This window comes from Poromitra crassiceps (assembly GCF_964638095.1).
Source record: "Poromitra crassiceps genome assembly, chromosome: 16".
NCBI lineage: Eukaryota > Metazoa > Chordata > Actinopteri > Beryciformes > Melamphaidae > Poromitra > Poromitra crassiceps.
The window spans coordinates 5,382,552-5,398,077 of record NC_139645.1 but is presented as its reverse complement, the minus strand read 5'-3'; the positions used below and the strand labels follow the sequence as shown (position 1 = coordinate 5,398,077).

At 42.9% G+C, this 15,526-nt stretch overlaps 1 protein-coding gene across 3 annotated transcripts in view; it reads left to right on the top strand.

The window, feature by feature from the left end:
* csnk1g1 (casein kinase 1, gamma 1) overlaps positions 1–14,483 on the top strand; it is a gene marked incomplete at both ends in the record, with an annotated part of 35,289 nt that extends 20,806 nt beyond the window's left edge. Inside the window, 9 exons of one of the 3 annotated variants that reach the window (XM_083652753.1) lie at positions 853–1,087; positions 1,955–2,040; positions 5,246–5,330; positions 5,540–5,688; positions 5,801–5,908; positions 7,195–7,305; positions 9,720–9,826; positions 12,720–12,743; positions 14,398–14,452. In XM_083652753.1, the coding sequence (XP_083508879.1) occupies positions 853–1,087; positions 1,955–2,040; positions 5,246–5,330; positions 5,540–5,688; positions 5,801–5,908; positions 7,195–7,305; positions 9,720–9,826; positions 12,720–12,743; positions 14,398–14,452 (960 nt within the window). Of the gene's footprint in view, positions 1–852; positions 1,088–1,954; positions 2,041–5,245; positions 5,331–5,539; positions 5,689–5,800; positions 5,909–7,194; positions 7,306–9,719; positions 9,827–12,719; positions 12,744–14,397 lie in introns of all 3 variants that reach the window. The other 2 variants (XM_083652752.1, XM_083652754.1) reach the window with 2 other exon arrangements.
* Positions 14,484–15,526: the final 1,043 nt, after the last annotated feature.

Below are 15,526 nucleotides of genomic sequence, written 5' to 3'. Positions count from 1 at the left end.
GGACGAGGCGCCTTCCTCGTTAACCAGGCTCGGAAGGGAACGCTGTCCAAGTGGGGAATCATTGGCGTCTAGCCGTGTTGTACTTATAAACGGCATCACAGTTCTTCTTGCAATGAACAATGTCGTCTTTTAACTCGAAATGGTCCCAAACCAAACTTCGCTTCGCTCGCTTCATTTCCTCGCCTGGCTGAGTGCTGACAATGTGCTTTTTGCCGTTCTTCTCACCGCAGCAAGCCCAGTGAGACCACGCCCATAGCCCCACCCAGAGGTGCTCTGTTCAGTTGTCTCATAGTCCCATTGCGCCCTCACCTGGTTGCGACCACGTAGTGAAATCCTTAGGCTTAATTTCAGGTTTCAGCACATTTAAGCCTATTTGATTCGATTAAAAAAAAATATTAAAAATCGATAAAAAATTCCACATGATCGAATCAATTCCTCAACGATCAATTATCGATTTTCGATTATTGATGAACATCCCTACTCAAGAGTTTCAGGAAGTTAAGCAGCACGGTCCCAGGTGCAGCAAAATGGACAGTTTGTGTTGTACTTAGAAAGTTTTTTCCTTGAATCAAATTGTACATTATCAGCTTTATTTTAGCATTCAAAAGTAGCGCGAGACTCTTCCCCTGGCTGTTCATTGGCTAATGAGTCACGCATTTTGGTCCTCCGCTGACGCCACTCTCTCTCTAGAGGACACTTAGTTTGTGCTAATTACAAACCATTAATTCACTTCAAGCTCATAATAGTAATTAGACAATTGACGTGTGAGCTGTTATTTTGGTTAGTTGCAAGGATAGCCTACCTGGAGTTATTTTTGCTGACTCCTCTCTCCCCTATCGTTCCTCACCACAGATCTCCAGGATGGAATACGTGCACTCTAAAAACCTCATCTATCGAGACGTCAAACCTGAGAACTTTCTTATCGGACGGCAGGGGAACAAAAAGGAACACATCATCCACATCATTGACTTTGGCCTGGCCAAAGAGTACATCGACCCCGAAACCAAAAAACATATTCCGTACCGGGAGCATAAGAGCCTGACCGGCACCGCACGATATATGTCCATCAATACACATCTGGGCAAAGGTGAGACTGATTTCACAACTTTGGCTTCTTTTATGTTCTTTGTTGTTCTTAAAGGGACAGCTCACCCTAAAATACATATTTTTCCTCTCACCTGTAGTGCTATTTATCTATCTATATCGTTTTGTGTTAGTTGCCTGAGTTTTGGAGATATCGGCCGCAGAGTTTCTGCCTTCTCTTGAATACAATGGAACTGGATGCCACTCGGCTTATGGTGCTCGAAGCACCAAAAAAATACAATTGGAAAAACTCAACAGCACTGTCTCTTTCCAAAAATCATGACCCGGTTACTCATGATAATGCACAGACTTTGTTGTGAGCAGTTTCATGTAGGAACTATTTTCTTTTGCAGTCTCATGTAGGAACTAGCTAGCAGCTAGCGGGTGTAGTTCGGTCAAAAGAAAATAGTTCCTCCATGAAACCGCTCATAACAAGGTCTGTGCATTATCTTGAGTAACGGGGTCACGATTTCTGGAAAGAGATATTGCTGTTGTTGAGTTTATCAAATGTATTTCTTTGAGCACCACAAGCCGAGTGCCATCCAGTTCCATTGTATTGGAGAGAAGGCAGAAACTCAGGCAACTAACACAAAACGATATAGATGGATAAATAGCACTACAGGTGAGAGGGAATATATGTATTTTGGATTTTAGGGTGAGCTGTTCCTTTAAAATGTTCTCGTTCTGTAAGGTGGATTGTACTCTGATTTTAAATATTGTCTTGATTTAGCATACATACTCTACTTTGGCTGTTATACTGAGTCTGTAAGTAGCCAGTAGTCGAGTGTTTTTGATTTATGCAAGACTAAGTGTTAATGTCGGTTTCTACGGCTCACTCCACTCCACATCTTGTTTGAATCTTCTGTTACAGAGCAAAGCCGTCGAGATGACTTGGAGGCCTTAGGTCACATGTTCATGTATTTCCTCCGTGGGAGCCTACCCTGGCAAGGACTAAAGGTACGAAGCACATGGAAGTGTTACGAAATCACTTTCAACCTGTATTAAATCATCCATTGATAAACACATCTGAGGGATGACATGATTTAACAGCATTCCACAGACTGAAATTCTGGCAAGATAATGACTGCGTATTAGGGGTGGGGGGAAAAATCGATTCACCTAAGTATCACGATTTTTAATGTCACGATTTTTTGGATCGATCTTTTATTCCAGAATCGATAATCGCAAATTTAAAAAAAAAAAAAAAAAAAAAAAAAAAAAAAAAAATTTGGGTGCTTGCAGTCAGGCCACTCACTGAACAGCAGGCCAGGCGCCGCCTACTGGTTTACTAGTGGTTTTATTACTTTATTAGTTAGTCTGAAGTACCGTAAATTCCGGACTATAAGCCGCACCTTTTTTCCCGTTTTTTGGCCTTTTTTGGCCCCTGCGGCTTATATAACGGTGCGGCTTATCTATGGATTTTTTCAAAAAAAAAAAAAAAAAAACTCTCTTTTTTAGCACTCTTTCTAACTATAAATCCACTTCTGTTTTAATTTCCTCTCGCCCTCTTTTCACCACACTGTATGACACTGTATGACACTGTGTGCACTGTAAATAACAACACAGGTGGTGTTGTGTTATGTTGTTTTGTTGAAATGTTAATAAATGGGAGCTTCCTCAAACAGCCATCTCTTTCCCGACAATCCCCTCTGTGCATGAACCCTTACATATGGTAATTAAACATTAAAACACAATTAAAAAAAAAAAAAAAAACCATTAAAACACCCGCGGCTTATAGTCCGGTGCGGCTTATATAAGAAAAAAATAGTCAACTTTGCAGGTGCGGCTTATACACCGGTGCGGCTTATAGTCCGGAATTTACGGTAATAATTACACTTCAGGGTTAAAGTGGGTGCATCTCATTGTAAAATTGGACTTCAAACGGCCCAAATCTGGCTTCAAACGGCCCAAATTTCACGCGCGTTGGCCCATATCGGCCTGGCCTGCTTGGTATCTAATGCCCGGCCTGAATTATGATCCCAGTCCGCCCCTGTTTTTAACTATATCGCCCAGCCCTACTCATGATATATAATATACAGTCTCTAGTGTATGATTCAACTTTTCCCATGTTCTAATCTAGTGTAAAAAAGCAAACAAACTGAAAAAAGAAAAGAAAAAAATAAACAAAAATCGCAATAAATCGTAATATCGAATCGCAATAATCGTAGAATCGCAATACTTAAGAATCGCAATATAAATCGAATCGGCACCCAAGAATCGTGATAGTATCGAATCGGGAGATAAGTGAATCGCCACAGCCCTACTGCGTATATTATTTTAGTCGTTCGTCAACCATTTCAAATTATGTGTTGATAGCCAATTGTGTGTTGAAGTCCAAATTCAGTGATAATACACCTATCCCAAGGGGGGAAATGTACAGGATTTCACGTAGAATGTGTTCGTATATCCACTCTGACGCACTGACGCTCTACACTGAAATGAGAGCGCGAAGGTACGGTACCTTACAACGTTGCTCCCAATTTAAATCGTGTTTCACAGTTAGTGAAAAGTAATGGATTTTGATATCAGACCTGGGGTGACGATGACCCTACATGCAGATGTAGTACACACCTGCAAGCTGGTACCAGTCACGCATTCCTGTTCTAGTAGAGACGGCTCTTTCTATTGGGTAAAACAGGAAAATATCGATCTGATGTCCTATACAGCAACATAACATCATGTTATGTTGTCAGATAATCTGTCTGGTTTGTGATGGCAGATTGAGGTGTTCAGACTGAGCCCACATTAGATGACAATTACACCATTTATGAAAGCACATAGCACACAACCCACACATTAGGGGTGTCAAAAATAATCGATTATAAGATGCATCGCGATGCGGACGTGCACAATTCTGCATCGATTCACAAATGTCAAAAATCGACTATTACGTTTTTTTCTTCTTCTTTTTTTTAAAGAAAGTGAGAAAAAAGAAATCATGTACTGTATTGAGGAAAAAAGTGATGCATCGATTGAAGATGCATCGAGATTAGGGGTGCACAGATTGATCGGCACGCAATCTGTATCGGTCGATTTTGACCTCAAATATGCGATCGGCTGATTGCAGATATTTCTTTATTGTAGCCGATTGCATAGCCGATCATGCTGCACGTGAGAAACATGAGGCAGCTCATTTTCATGTCTTCAATGTCTATCGTTTAACTTTCATATTGTGCTCTAACGTTTATATCATTGTGTTGCAAAGCACACGCTTTGCTTTCGTCAGTGTACTCACCTCCACACACCACACCAGACTGTCAACACACCCCTTGCGTCTTTGAATCACACACATCAGCTGGTGATTAGAGCAGACTCAGCAGAGAGAAGTTACCTCCAGTCCTCCCGCCTACCGACGCATTTGCATGCTGTTAAGTCCATGTTTGATCCATAATTGCGTGTATCCTCGTAACATTAATAGCTCCGGTTAGCTTTAGCCGCTTTAGCTTATAAATCGATAAAATAGTTTCCTTGGGTCGAAGTTATTTTTCTTGTGTAACAGGGAAATCCCGGATGGAGTATTTTTGTTGAGTGAACTGAACTGCATTGAACTGGTAACATGGAAATCCCGAAGTGGAATACTTTTGTTCCTTTATAAACTGAACTGAGGGAACTGGACTGAACTACTAGCCATTTAGTTCAACACAGTCTTGTGCTCCAATTATCTCACACACAAAAAATCATGTTGGCGGTTTCCTTTAGCCTACACAGTATAAAATATTGATGTAGAGAAAAAAAGAAAATGTGCTGCACTTTCAATTTGATGCATGAAATGTAAGCCTATATGTAAAATGGAAACTGTTCTATAATAGACTGCTATAGCTGCTTAAAAAAAAATATATATATATATATATAGATATATAGATCGGTGATCGGTCGATGATCGGTTGGGCAGATATTTCTCATAGGTGATCGGCAATCGGTGATCGGTGCACCCCTAATCGAGATGCATCGATAATCGTAATCGAATCGGATCGTAGCCCTCCGAATCGTAATCGAATCGAATCGTGAGGCCAGTGAAGATTCACAGCCCTACCAAACATGCACTTGTCATTTCCCCCAGTTAAGTTATTAAGCTATTTCTGTTCTCCCCAATTATGATGAATCAACATTAGATAGCAAAATTAATTAACATGGCTTCCTGTTGTTGCATTTTGTTCTGAAGGCTGACACATTGAAAGAACGATACCAGAAGATCGGAGACACAAAACGAAACACTCCCATCGAGGTCCTTTGTGAGAACTTCCCAGGTATATCATTGTCGGTGTGGCTGTAAAGCTTGAAAGTGATGAAGGACCTGACCTGATTTGACGTAGTTGCAGCAATCTGCAACTCTGTTCTGATATTTTAACTTCAAAGTAGTTTGTTTTTTTCAAAATAAAATAGTTTATTTGCCTTTATTGTGCAGCCATGCATTATAAAGCATTAAAAGCACCCCCTTTGCTTTGCTTCCCTTCAGAGGAGATGGCCACCTACCTGCGCTACGTGAGGCGGTTGGACTTCTTTGAAAAGCCCGACTATGAATACCTGCGCACTCTGTTCACGGAACTGTTTGAGCGAAAAGGATACACGTTTGATTACACTTATGACTGGGTTGGCAGGCAGATAGTAAGTAACTCATTTTGACTATTTAACTGTTTACATTTTGAGGCAGAAGCGACTATTTTTAGCCCCGGCTGTTTGACTGCTCGCTGACGAATCGGGTTCTTCCTTTCCATAGCCCACACCCGTAGGGTCTGTCCACATAGACTCTGGAGCGTCTGCTATCACGAGAGAGAGCCATCCTCACAGAGACCGCCCACAACAGCACCCACCAATCAGAAATCAGGTACACGCCTCTTTATTGCTTTCAGGAGTGCGGTAAGATTATAACTTGGGATTCTTTGGATTATTGGAATCCCTCTAGCATCACCGAGCAGATCGTACTTAGCATGCGATGTCTCGGAGCTCGTATGACATAGTGACGAGCAGTTGGGAGCTTGTATGACATAGTGACGAGTAGGGCTGGGTCGGTTTGAAAATTTTAAAAACGGTTCGATATTGCCGTCTAAACCGGATCGAACCGGTATACCGTTTTTTTTTGTAATTAAAAGAAAAGAAAAAAAAATTAAGCAGGGCTCCCGAGTGTGGCCCATAACTGTCTGTAGTGCAACTTCAGTCCACCTGATAGCGATAATACACCTCTAAGCTGGTATTGTCAACCAGCAATGATACTGAATAAAAAGAAGCAGGACACCTGTGTAACAAACACACCCTGTATTTATTTCTCATAACTATTCAGCTTAACTTTTCTTCAAACATCAACATAATAAACAAAATAAGACTTTTGCATACTAGTGCAACTTGAGAAGAGGCTAATACGAACAATAGTGCAATCAGAATGGACAGGGCAAATTTTTATTTTTATTTATTTTTTTAGGTTTTTTCGGTTCGCACGTGATCAAACCGGTTTGGGCTCGTACACCGAACCGAACCGGTAAAACCGGAAATCGACCCATGCCTAGTGACAAGCAGTTGGGAGCTTGTATGACATAGTGACGAGCAGTTGGGAGCTTGTATGACATAGTGACGAGCAGTTGGGACACCATCAGAGATGCCATCGATGAACGAAGAAGTCACCCGTGACATCTGGGAGTGACGCCACTTAAGTAGCTGTGATGTCATCAGTGATCCCTGTCCTGTTTATTTGAAAAACATTTTAGTGCCTAAGTGGATAGTGATTATAAACGGGGGGGGAAATGCATCTTGTCCTACGTTCGCCTGTTTAGAATATGTCACAACCAAGCTGGTTGTGAGGCCATAATGAAGCTTAAGATCTCAAATGCAGCATGCAGCAGCTTCATCATACCAGTATTGAGATCTGCAAGCATACGTCAACGTGGCTTCTGGCTCGTTAGCTGCTGGTCCGTCCAGCTCCCCGGCTTGAGCCTCGCTTTGATTTGGATTCACTCTTTTATTATTTATTTTTAATTTTTTCTTTCCATTTCTCATGCTGCTTTGCACGATACCTGGCTCCGCCCACCCATTTTACCTAACCCCGCCTATTCCATCACCCCCCCCCCCCCCCTCTCCCATTACAACCCCTCCTGCCGACCACGCCGACCTCCTGAGCAGACGGCAGCCTCTGATCGGCGAGGAGCATGGGAGGTGCAGCCCACTCGCCAGGCAAACTCCTCCTATCTGACCTCTCACCTGGCAGCGGACAGGCACGGGGGCTCAGTGCAGGTACACACACCACTCACCTGTTCAGCCCCCCCCCCCCTTCCCTCTCTATGGAGTCAGATCTGTCTTGCAGCAACCGAAGCCAGAATACACAACCAGCAAATGGGCAATGTGGGCAAAGTCCAATTTCAAAGCAAAAAGTTATTTTCAACAATGTTGAATCTGTATTTGTGGATCAAATTGGAATTTGCATTAGGCCGGTTTGACGTTTATTTACAAATGAGGCACAGATTTCACCTTGATAGTGTGTGACTTGACTTGACATACTTTCAAAGAAAGACTAAACAATGGTTGGATATGCATCCTGTCCCACTCATTACAACACTAAACCCACAATGAGTGGCTTCAATTATTTTTTTTTAGCATAAAATTACTTTTAAAAACAAAGTTTGACATTTGACATGTGTTGAATCTGCTTTTGAGAGACAAATTGCTCTTACCTGGGTTGTATTTTTTTGTATGAATTTTGAGACTGTACAGAAGAGACACTAATGCATTTTACTCAAAGAAGTCACATGCTGCTGTTAAATTGCAACACCATTGTGAGCCATACTTCGTCTGGAGCACAATGCCAATTTATATATATAAAAAAAAAACATGTACATTTATGAGTTTTGTATTCTAATGTTTTCATATATGAGACAGATCTACAGCCATACGTCTTGCCTCCCCCCCCCGCCTTTCCCCCCCGTGGGGAAATGTTTTTCTGCACCACCACACGCATGTCATATTGTGCCACCCAACCCAGATGGTGTGAACATGTGATGTATTTTGACCAATGGCAGGGCTTGTCTGCAGCTTCATATCATTAGACGTTGTTTAGAAGATGGAGCAGCCTCTTGCATGGCAGGGTGACCTGGCTTAGCTGGCTTAGTGCATGATGCTCTGAAGTCATTATGCTTCACTTAATATGGCATAACTGATCTCCAAAAGGACCAAAAGACAAGTACCTGTCACAGTTTGTCTGTTAGAATAACATTCTTTCTGCAGGTTGATGGAACAACAATGGCCATTCTGGCCAGCAGACCTCATGTTTTAGTTGTTGGTTTGTTTTGCGGAGTTGGTTGCTGGTTCATGTTGGATCTTTGATCTTTGATCTTTGCCTTTCTGATTTGAAAGATGCCTCCATGGGTCACTGCTGTTTTGTGAACTTTCATATCCAATCCACAAATCAACATTAAAGCAGCTACGAGCAAGATTTTTGATTGTTATTAAACAGTCTAAATTTAATATCGATGCATCATATCTTACCTCTAATAGTAGACGAGACCAACGCCGAGTAGTCTCGCTTGTCTTGATGATTAATCTGTCTGCGGCTGGGGCAGATCAGGAAGGGAAATGAAACGGTTTGCGGCAGCCACTTTGGCCATAACCACAAAATAACAAAATTACCGTACTTCCAAACAAACTGTTGGAATATAACGAGAGATGTTCGCGAGAGTAGCAAGCCCCTGGATTTAGCGAGCATGGCGTTCTCCGTGTTTATGGTCTGTTGCTAGGCAGAGCGAAACGGTTGAAGGCAGGCAGCTGCCGTAAACCGTTTCGTTTCACTTCCGGGTTTATCCGGCCCGCCGGTAGACAGACAGAGACTCTATAATCATCAAGAGAGCAATCTCCGATTCACACGGCTTTGGTCTCAGCTACTATTATAGGTAAGATGTGATCGATGTGATGCATCAATATTATAATTATACTGTTTAATACTCGTTATTAAGTCATCTCCCACTTTTATCCACCGCAGGAATGGCAACAACATCGACGAGTTTCCTGGCACAGCCGTGGCCCGTTAGTCGACGACAAATAAGTCCCATTTTCACAATGGATGAGGTGGAAGCTAACTAATTAGAGCAGGCATCAAATAGAAACATCTAGTGCGAAGACAATATATCACGATCCAAATGTCTTTCCGATGCGGTCGCTTGCTCTCCCCGAGCAGCGGAACGTTTTTCTTCCAAGGTGGAGTACGGTGCAGAAAATGAGTTTTGACAGGCAGAAAAAACCCTCAGCACCTGGCCAAGTCATCGTCCTGCCACTGGTGCTGATGAACAACACTATTAGATACACTATATTATGTTCATTCTGTGCTGCGGGGCAGTGAAAACGTATTCAGCTGACTTATAGCAGCTTTAAATGGACAGAAATTAACGTGAGTTGGGCCTTAAAGCGTCACGGTGCAGCACCGCGTGCGGGAATCTGATGTGAAAATGCGCCCGGTCTTATGGGCCGACATCACTAAAAGTGGAGCCGAGTGTTTCACCCCCTCCTCGTTGACACGCCCCCCTAGCTGTGCCCTGTTTGCAGGACCGATCGTTTTGACGTCACATAAATAATAAATCATATTTGTGCACAGAAAGTAACAAATCAGAGCTTGAAGTAAACGTGGGTTCTGTCTGAAGTACCGCCTCTCTGTGCCACAGGTGGTCAGCTCGACCAACGGGGAGCTGAATGCAGATGACCCGCTGGCGGCCCATTCCAACGCACCAATCACAGCTCAGGCAGAGGTGGAAGTGGTCGATGAGGCAAAGTACGTGTCGTGCATCTGCCACCCCCCCCCCCCCCCCCTCTCTCTCTCTCTCTCTCTCTCTTTCTCTCTTTCTCTCTCTCTCTCTCTCTCTCTCTCTCGTGCGCTACTTTTTGCTATGCTGTGCAGCCCCTCCCCCCAGCTCTCATCTGGCTTTTGCCCCTCTTACTGTATCTAGCGTTTACTGACTGTGCGGTTTTTGATCTTGAACGCTACCTGTCCCTATGCTGACCTTTCAATCAGATAAAAAAAACAACACCACCACATCCATTTTGGTGCGAATAATACATGTTCTCACAGGAGCAGGCAGCCACCATCATTGGCTATAGACCCTTTTCACAGGGGCCATTCTGTGTCCATAGCTGTTCCAATCATGGAAGTTGGAAACCCTCATTAGTGTTTTGCTTGCACCTGTGTTTACCCTGCCTTTTCGACACAAATGGCGCCCGTGAGAAGGGGCTATCGGCATGACCATAGTGACTTAGAGTGTTTCCAAAGCACATAGTACAAGTACTACCAACGGGAAAATACAGTTTTAAACATATACAGACAATAAAACATACTGTGACATTATAGTTCAACAGCAACCCATCACCATCGATAGATGGACATCAAGTAGAACTGTCTGTCTAAACCTCTGAACATCAATAATAGAGCTATACTGTATATGTACTGTATGTGTTGTGTATATATATATATATATATTACCATATATACACAGAGACACATACATGATATATTTTCCCATATTTGCAAATAAAGCAAAAATAATTGTTTTCCTCTGTCCACTCCTTAACTAGATGTCACATTTCATCATACAATGATGATGTATATGTCTCAAGGTTTCAGAGGTTTTCCATTACAATAGAAGTATCATATTTTTCCAATAATATTTTCACCAACAGTCAGTTGTCTGTTATGGTAAAAAATTGTAATAGAATACAGCGCGGTAATGTTCCATGTTTACCCGCCAGTGTCTATCAAAGCCCTGTTAAAGATTATTCCTTCTCCTCTCCCCCATTGTATCTCCCAGAGATGTGTTCCCTTTAATCTGTGCCTATTTCTATTCCTGCCTAGACGACGGAGCTGTTTCCTGTTTGTTTGATATGATGATTGGCACGTTTGCTGCCAGGCTCTTTGATACCCTGGCTGTCACACAAGTTGATGTTTGATAGAATATGCCGCAATAAATGCAAATCACACCGCAGACACCATTAAAAGGCTAATTCATGTCTTGCATATGGAGGCCAGATGAGGTTCCCGTGATAAAATAGCACTTACCGTATTTTTGTTCATCTTATCTTCATTCGCGGATGGAAGCTCCTGCTCGTGACAACCAAACAATGTAAACACAAATTACGCCAAGTTTTGCGACGGCCTGATTTTAAGCCCTACAGGCCGAGGCTAGGCCAGCTCTCTGAACCTGGTTTCCATCACTGAAAGCCATGCGATAATGCACTATTTAAATGAAGCATTATATAGGCCAGGGATGGGCAACTTTGATGATAGAGAGGGCCACAAAAACAAATCCTCGCTACCAGAGGGCCAGATTGTGACCGTGCACTTCCGACCTACTGTCACACCATCACTCCCAATTATAGCTGCTAATTTGATGAAAAGGACTGGTAATCCAAGTTTATTATACCAACATTTCTATTATTCATATTCAAATTGAGTAATTCTCCCATTCAGATGACACCAGAAACTTTGCTCTAGCTTTAAAACAGCCCGCTACAGCAATTTGATGATTAGTAATGTTGCATGTGCAATGTGCATCCTGGATATAGTTTGTTACAATAGCGTTAGCTCAAATGCTAACAGTATGTGGATGGACAATGCTAACGCCATTAGCGCCATGTTCTGGGTTGTAGAGTAACATAAAAACACTGATTTTGGTGGTCTAACCTAACCAAAAACGTCCAGCTTGTAATTTTTCTTTTTCTTTTTCCTTTTTTGGAGATTGACCCAGGGGGCACACTGAGTGAGGTCGGGGGCCACATGCCGCCAGTTGCCCACCCCTGATTTAGGCCTATGCCTGCCTCTTTGTTGATTACGTTTGCCGTTGAGCTCCATGAAATCTGAATGGATCCTGGTCCCATAATAAAGACGGCTTCCAGCCCACATAGGCTCTTCTAAGTCTGTTAACATCAGTTTAAAAGACAGCATTAGGGCCTGTGTCCACCTAGCGTCTTTTTCCGACGTTAAACACTGGGAGTGCGCTGGGGAGCGCTGATCCCAGCGCACAATATAGAAGGAAGCAGTCTGCAAGTAACGTTAGTTCAGCTTGATAGCTGACAGCTAGCAAGCTAACAACACAGGTAGGCTACGTTATTATAAGCAGTAAGCACAACACTCACCAGAAATATTAACTGTCTAGCCAATCTGCTCCCACAATTGAGCCTTTCTGTCTCTGTTGCGATAGTTTCTCCATATGATTACCGGTAGTTGCACGAAACGGAGCGCCCGACACCAGCGTCTTTCTGAAAAGTTAAAATATTCTCAGCTGGGAGCGCTGGGAGTCGGGCGCACAAAAATGCCAGAGCGCTGTGAAAATAGACGCTGGACGCAGCGCACTTTCTCTAGACGTCCGTGTGCGCTCGCATACGCTCTCCCCCCATTGGAAACAACTGAAAATAGACGCCGGAGCTGATGAAAAGACGCTAGGTGGACACAGGCCCTTATGGAACAGCTGATCCTCCTTCCTATGGGATCTTCCCTCTCTGTGTCCACCTGTGTGTCCTGTTGCCGCATGTATGTACAGTATGTGTGTATGTATGTGTGTGCATGTATATGTGTGTGTATGTATGTGTGTGTGTGCTGTGCATGTATGTGTGGCATGGGTCCTGCTGTATTAATCTATATTTTCTCTTTACACTCTTTCTTCTCTCTTCTGTAGCTGCGTGAAAATGCTCAACCTGTGGTGAGTCCCTCTCTGCTAGTCCACATCAGAGTCCCTCTCTGCTAATCCCTCTCTGCTAGTCCACATCAGACTCATGGGGACAGGGAGTGGACCAGCCTAGGCTGGGCCCCAGTGGAGTTGCTACTTCCAAATTGTTAACAGACTCTCACTGGTAGAATAGTGCCACAATACTGTATCGAGTATCGACCATCACCAAACCGCTGACTTGAGATCAGTTCTGTGTATTATAAGTCTCAGTCTGTAGGCTGTGCGTAAATACATTTAGTACATTTTCAGCTTTTTTCCCCCACCACAGCCTCATGTCAATAAGTTGATAGCGTTGGTATCATGAGTGATGCTGCTATGTTAGCGCTAATGCAGTGAGCAGGTGTCACCTCAGGAGAGAGAGAGAGCAAGTACCTATGGATACCACGATTATTATAAATACAATAGCTTGAAAACCACTGTTCTAAGCAATAGAGAGGCAAAGTGACCGCCTACTTCCTGCTTCAGCACTGTACCAGAGATTTTCATCCACCATTTATTTTCCCATACACATTTCGTAAAATGCGTATGAAAATAGTTTTACCGGTTCAAACCAAACGATACAGATATATTTAGAAACAAGAGAGATCGCATAACATTCCGCTGGGACCAAAACATTAAAAAAATGCGGGTTTAAAGAAAATGTTTTTTCAATGTTGTTGTTTTTAAAGTTTTGTCCCAGTGAAATGTTCTATGGTCTCTCCCGATTATAGCGTCAGCTGAACCGTTTGGTTCGACGAAGTACAACAATTTTGTACGCATTTTACGAAATGTCTATGGGAAAATAAATGGCGGATGAAAATCTCTGGTACAGTGCTGAAGCAGGAAGTGACGTTCCACTTTGCCTCTCTATGGCCTCATTCCTCTTCAGCAGCCAATTGGATTCAAGTCAAAGGTTGTGTTGCAACCTGCACCATTACTTTCTATTCATAGATCTGAGATGAGTGAGTCACTGTCCTACTAGCTGTTCTCCTGTCTGTGTATGTGTTTATTAACCACTCAGGCTCACCACCATGTCCCGTGCTCTGTGTGTGCACTGCATCTCCTTATTTGCATCTAAAACGTAGGACTCTCTTCATCCGTCTGTAGTGGATGAAGATCCCCTCCTCCATGTGACTGTTCATAGTGACAGCTCAATGGCAGGAGATGATGGAGCACAAAAACACTCCTTGGTGCTGACATTCACATACATTTACACCTGGTTTTTAAATGTGATCTGTATCCGGATAAGTTATCTGGATAATGGTCGCATTTTAAAACCAGGTGTAATAAAGATCTGAACACAATGTGAGCCAGACTACCTCCAGATGTGGTCAGGAGGTTCTGATCACGATGCATTTACACCTTGCATTAGCAGCATGCATTTCTCCTTATCCAGATAACATCCAGATCACTTATCCGGATACAGGTCACATTTAAAAACCAGATGTAACTAATCATTATACTAACTCATCATCTATTAGGACTCCATACAAATATTTCTGTCAAGATTTGGAAGACTCTAGTTGAACCCGCAATGTAGAATACACTCATTTACTGTAAGCACCCCTTTTACTGTGTTTTTACTCTTTTTTGTTTGATCTGAAGACTCTCACCTGCAGATTGTACTGACGTGTTTCTCCGTCTGCAGGTGCTGCTGCTTCTTCAAGCGAAAACGGAAGAAGAACACGCCGCGACACAAATGATCGTCCACCCGAAACGCTCCAAGTTGTCCGGCTCAGTTGATTGTGATTCCAGAAATCAATGAGGTCCCAATTCAGAGGAGAAAAGGAAGACACCTGAAAGATCTTAATCGAATTGTTCATTGAGGGGGACCGGATCAAACGGTTGTCGAGATCTACACAAGACACGCGTTTTGGTCTTGATGGGAGTCATTTTTCAATTCTTCGTTTTTGTTTTTTGTTTTTTCTCCAAGATGCGTTGGTTTGTTTAGCAGGCCATTTGGCCAGATTGGGATCCTTCATGTTGGAATTTTGCAGAGGAAAATGGTGAACTTTATTTTGTTCTTCCGTGAGGCATTTGCCTAGGAATTTTGATTTTTCTGCCCCCCCCTTTTTTTTTTGCCATCTCCTTGGTTCCCATTTCTCTTCTGTGGAATTGCAAAGGAATAGACGAATCTTTCCTCTGGAATCTTGCCAACCTTCAGACGTACCTGTTGCATACTATGATTTAACTTAGCCCTTTCTTGCACTCACAGGAACCATGCTCTCAGTTTCCCCTCTGTCACGTTTGCCCCTCGTTAGTTTGCAAACTCATTCTGACACACAGCATTTTTTTTGTCATCCCTGACGTGGGACTGAATGTAAAACCTGAAACACAGGAGGACCCAAGAGTGTAAACTGCCTACATCTACACACAGGGGCGCGAGAGCATCGACCGGCCGTTAAGGCCCCCTGCACTTTCTCCTCCAAAGAGGTCGAACCACCTGGCACTAGGACCCAGGCCTAAGAGAAGAGCAGACCAGAGACGCCTCCTGCACTGTGTGCTCTGTTGGATTCTGGGTAAAAAGCCCTCCCCTTAACCAATCAAAACACACTACAGTCTTTTTTGACTCTCATGCAGTTTCTGGTCCTGTTGGCTTTGTGGTGAGTGGCAACTTGACACTTGTAGGTTGGCGGCTGAAAAAACAACAATGCTATTTATGCTATTTATCTCTTTGTTTTTGCCATAGATTTTCATACTGATTCTTAAAACATACACACTGAATGTATGGACAGAAAAGTAAATGACTTTTGGAGCATTTATTAGAATCTGTCAAG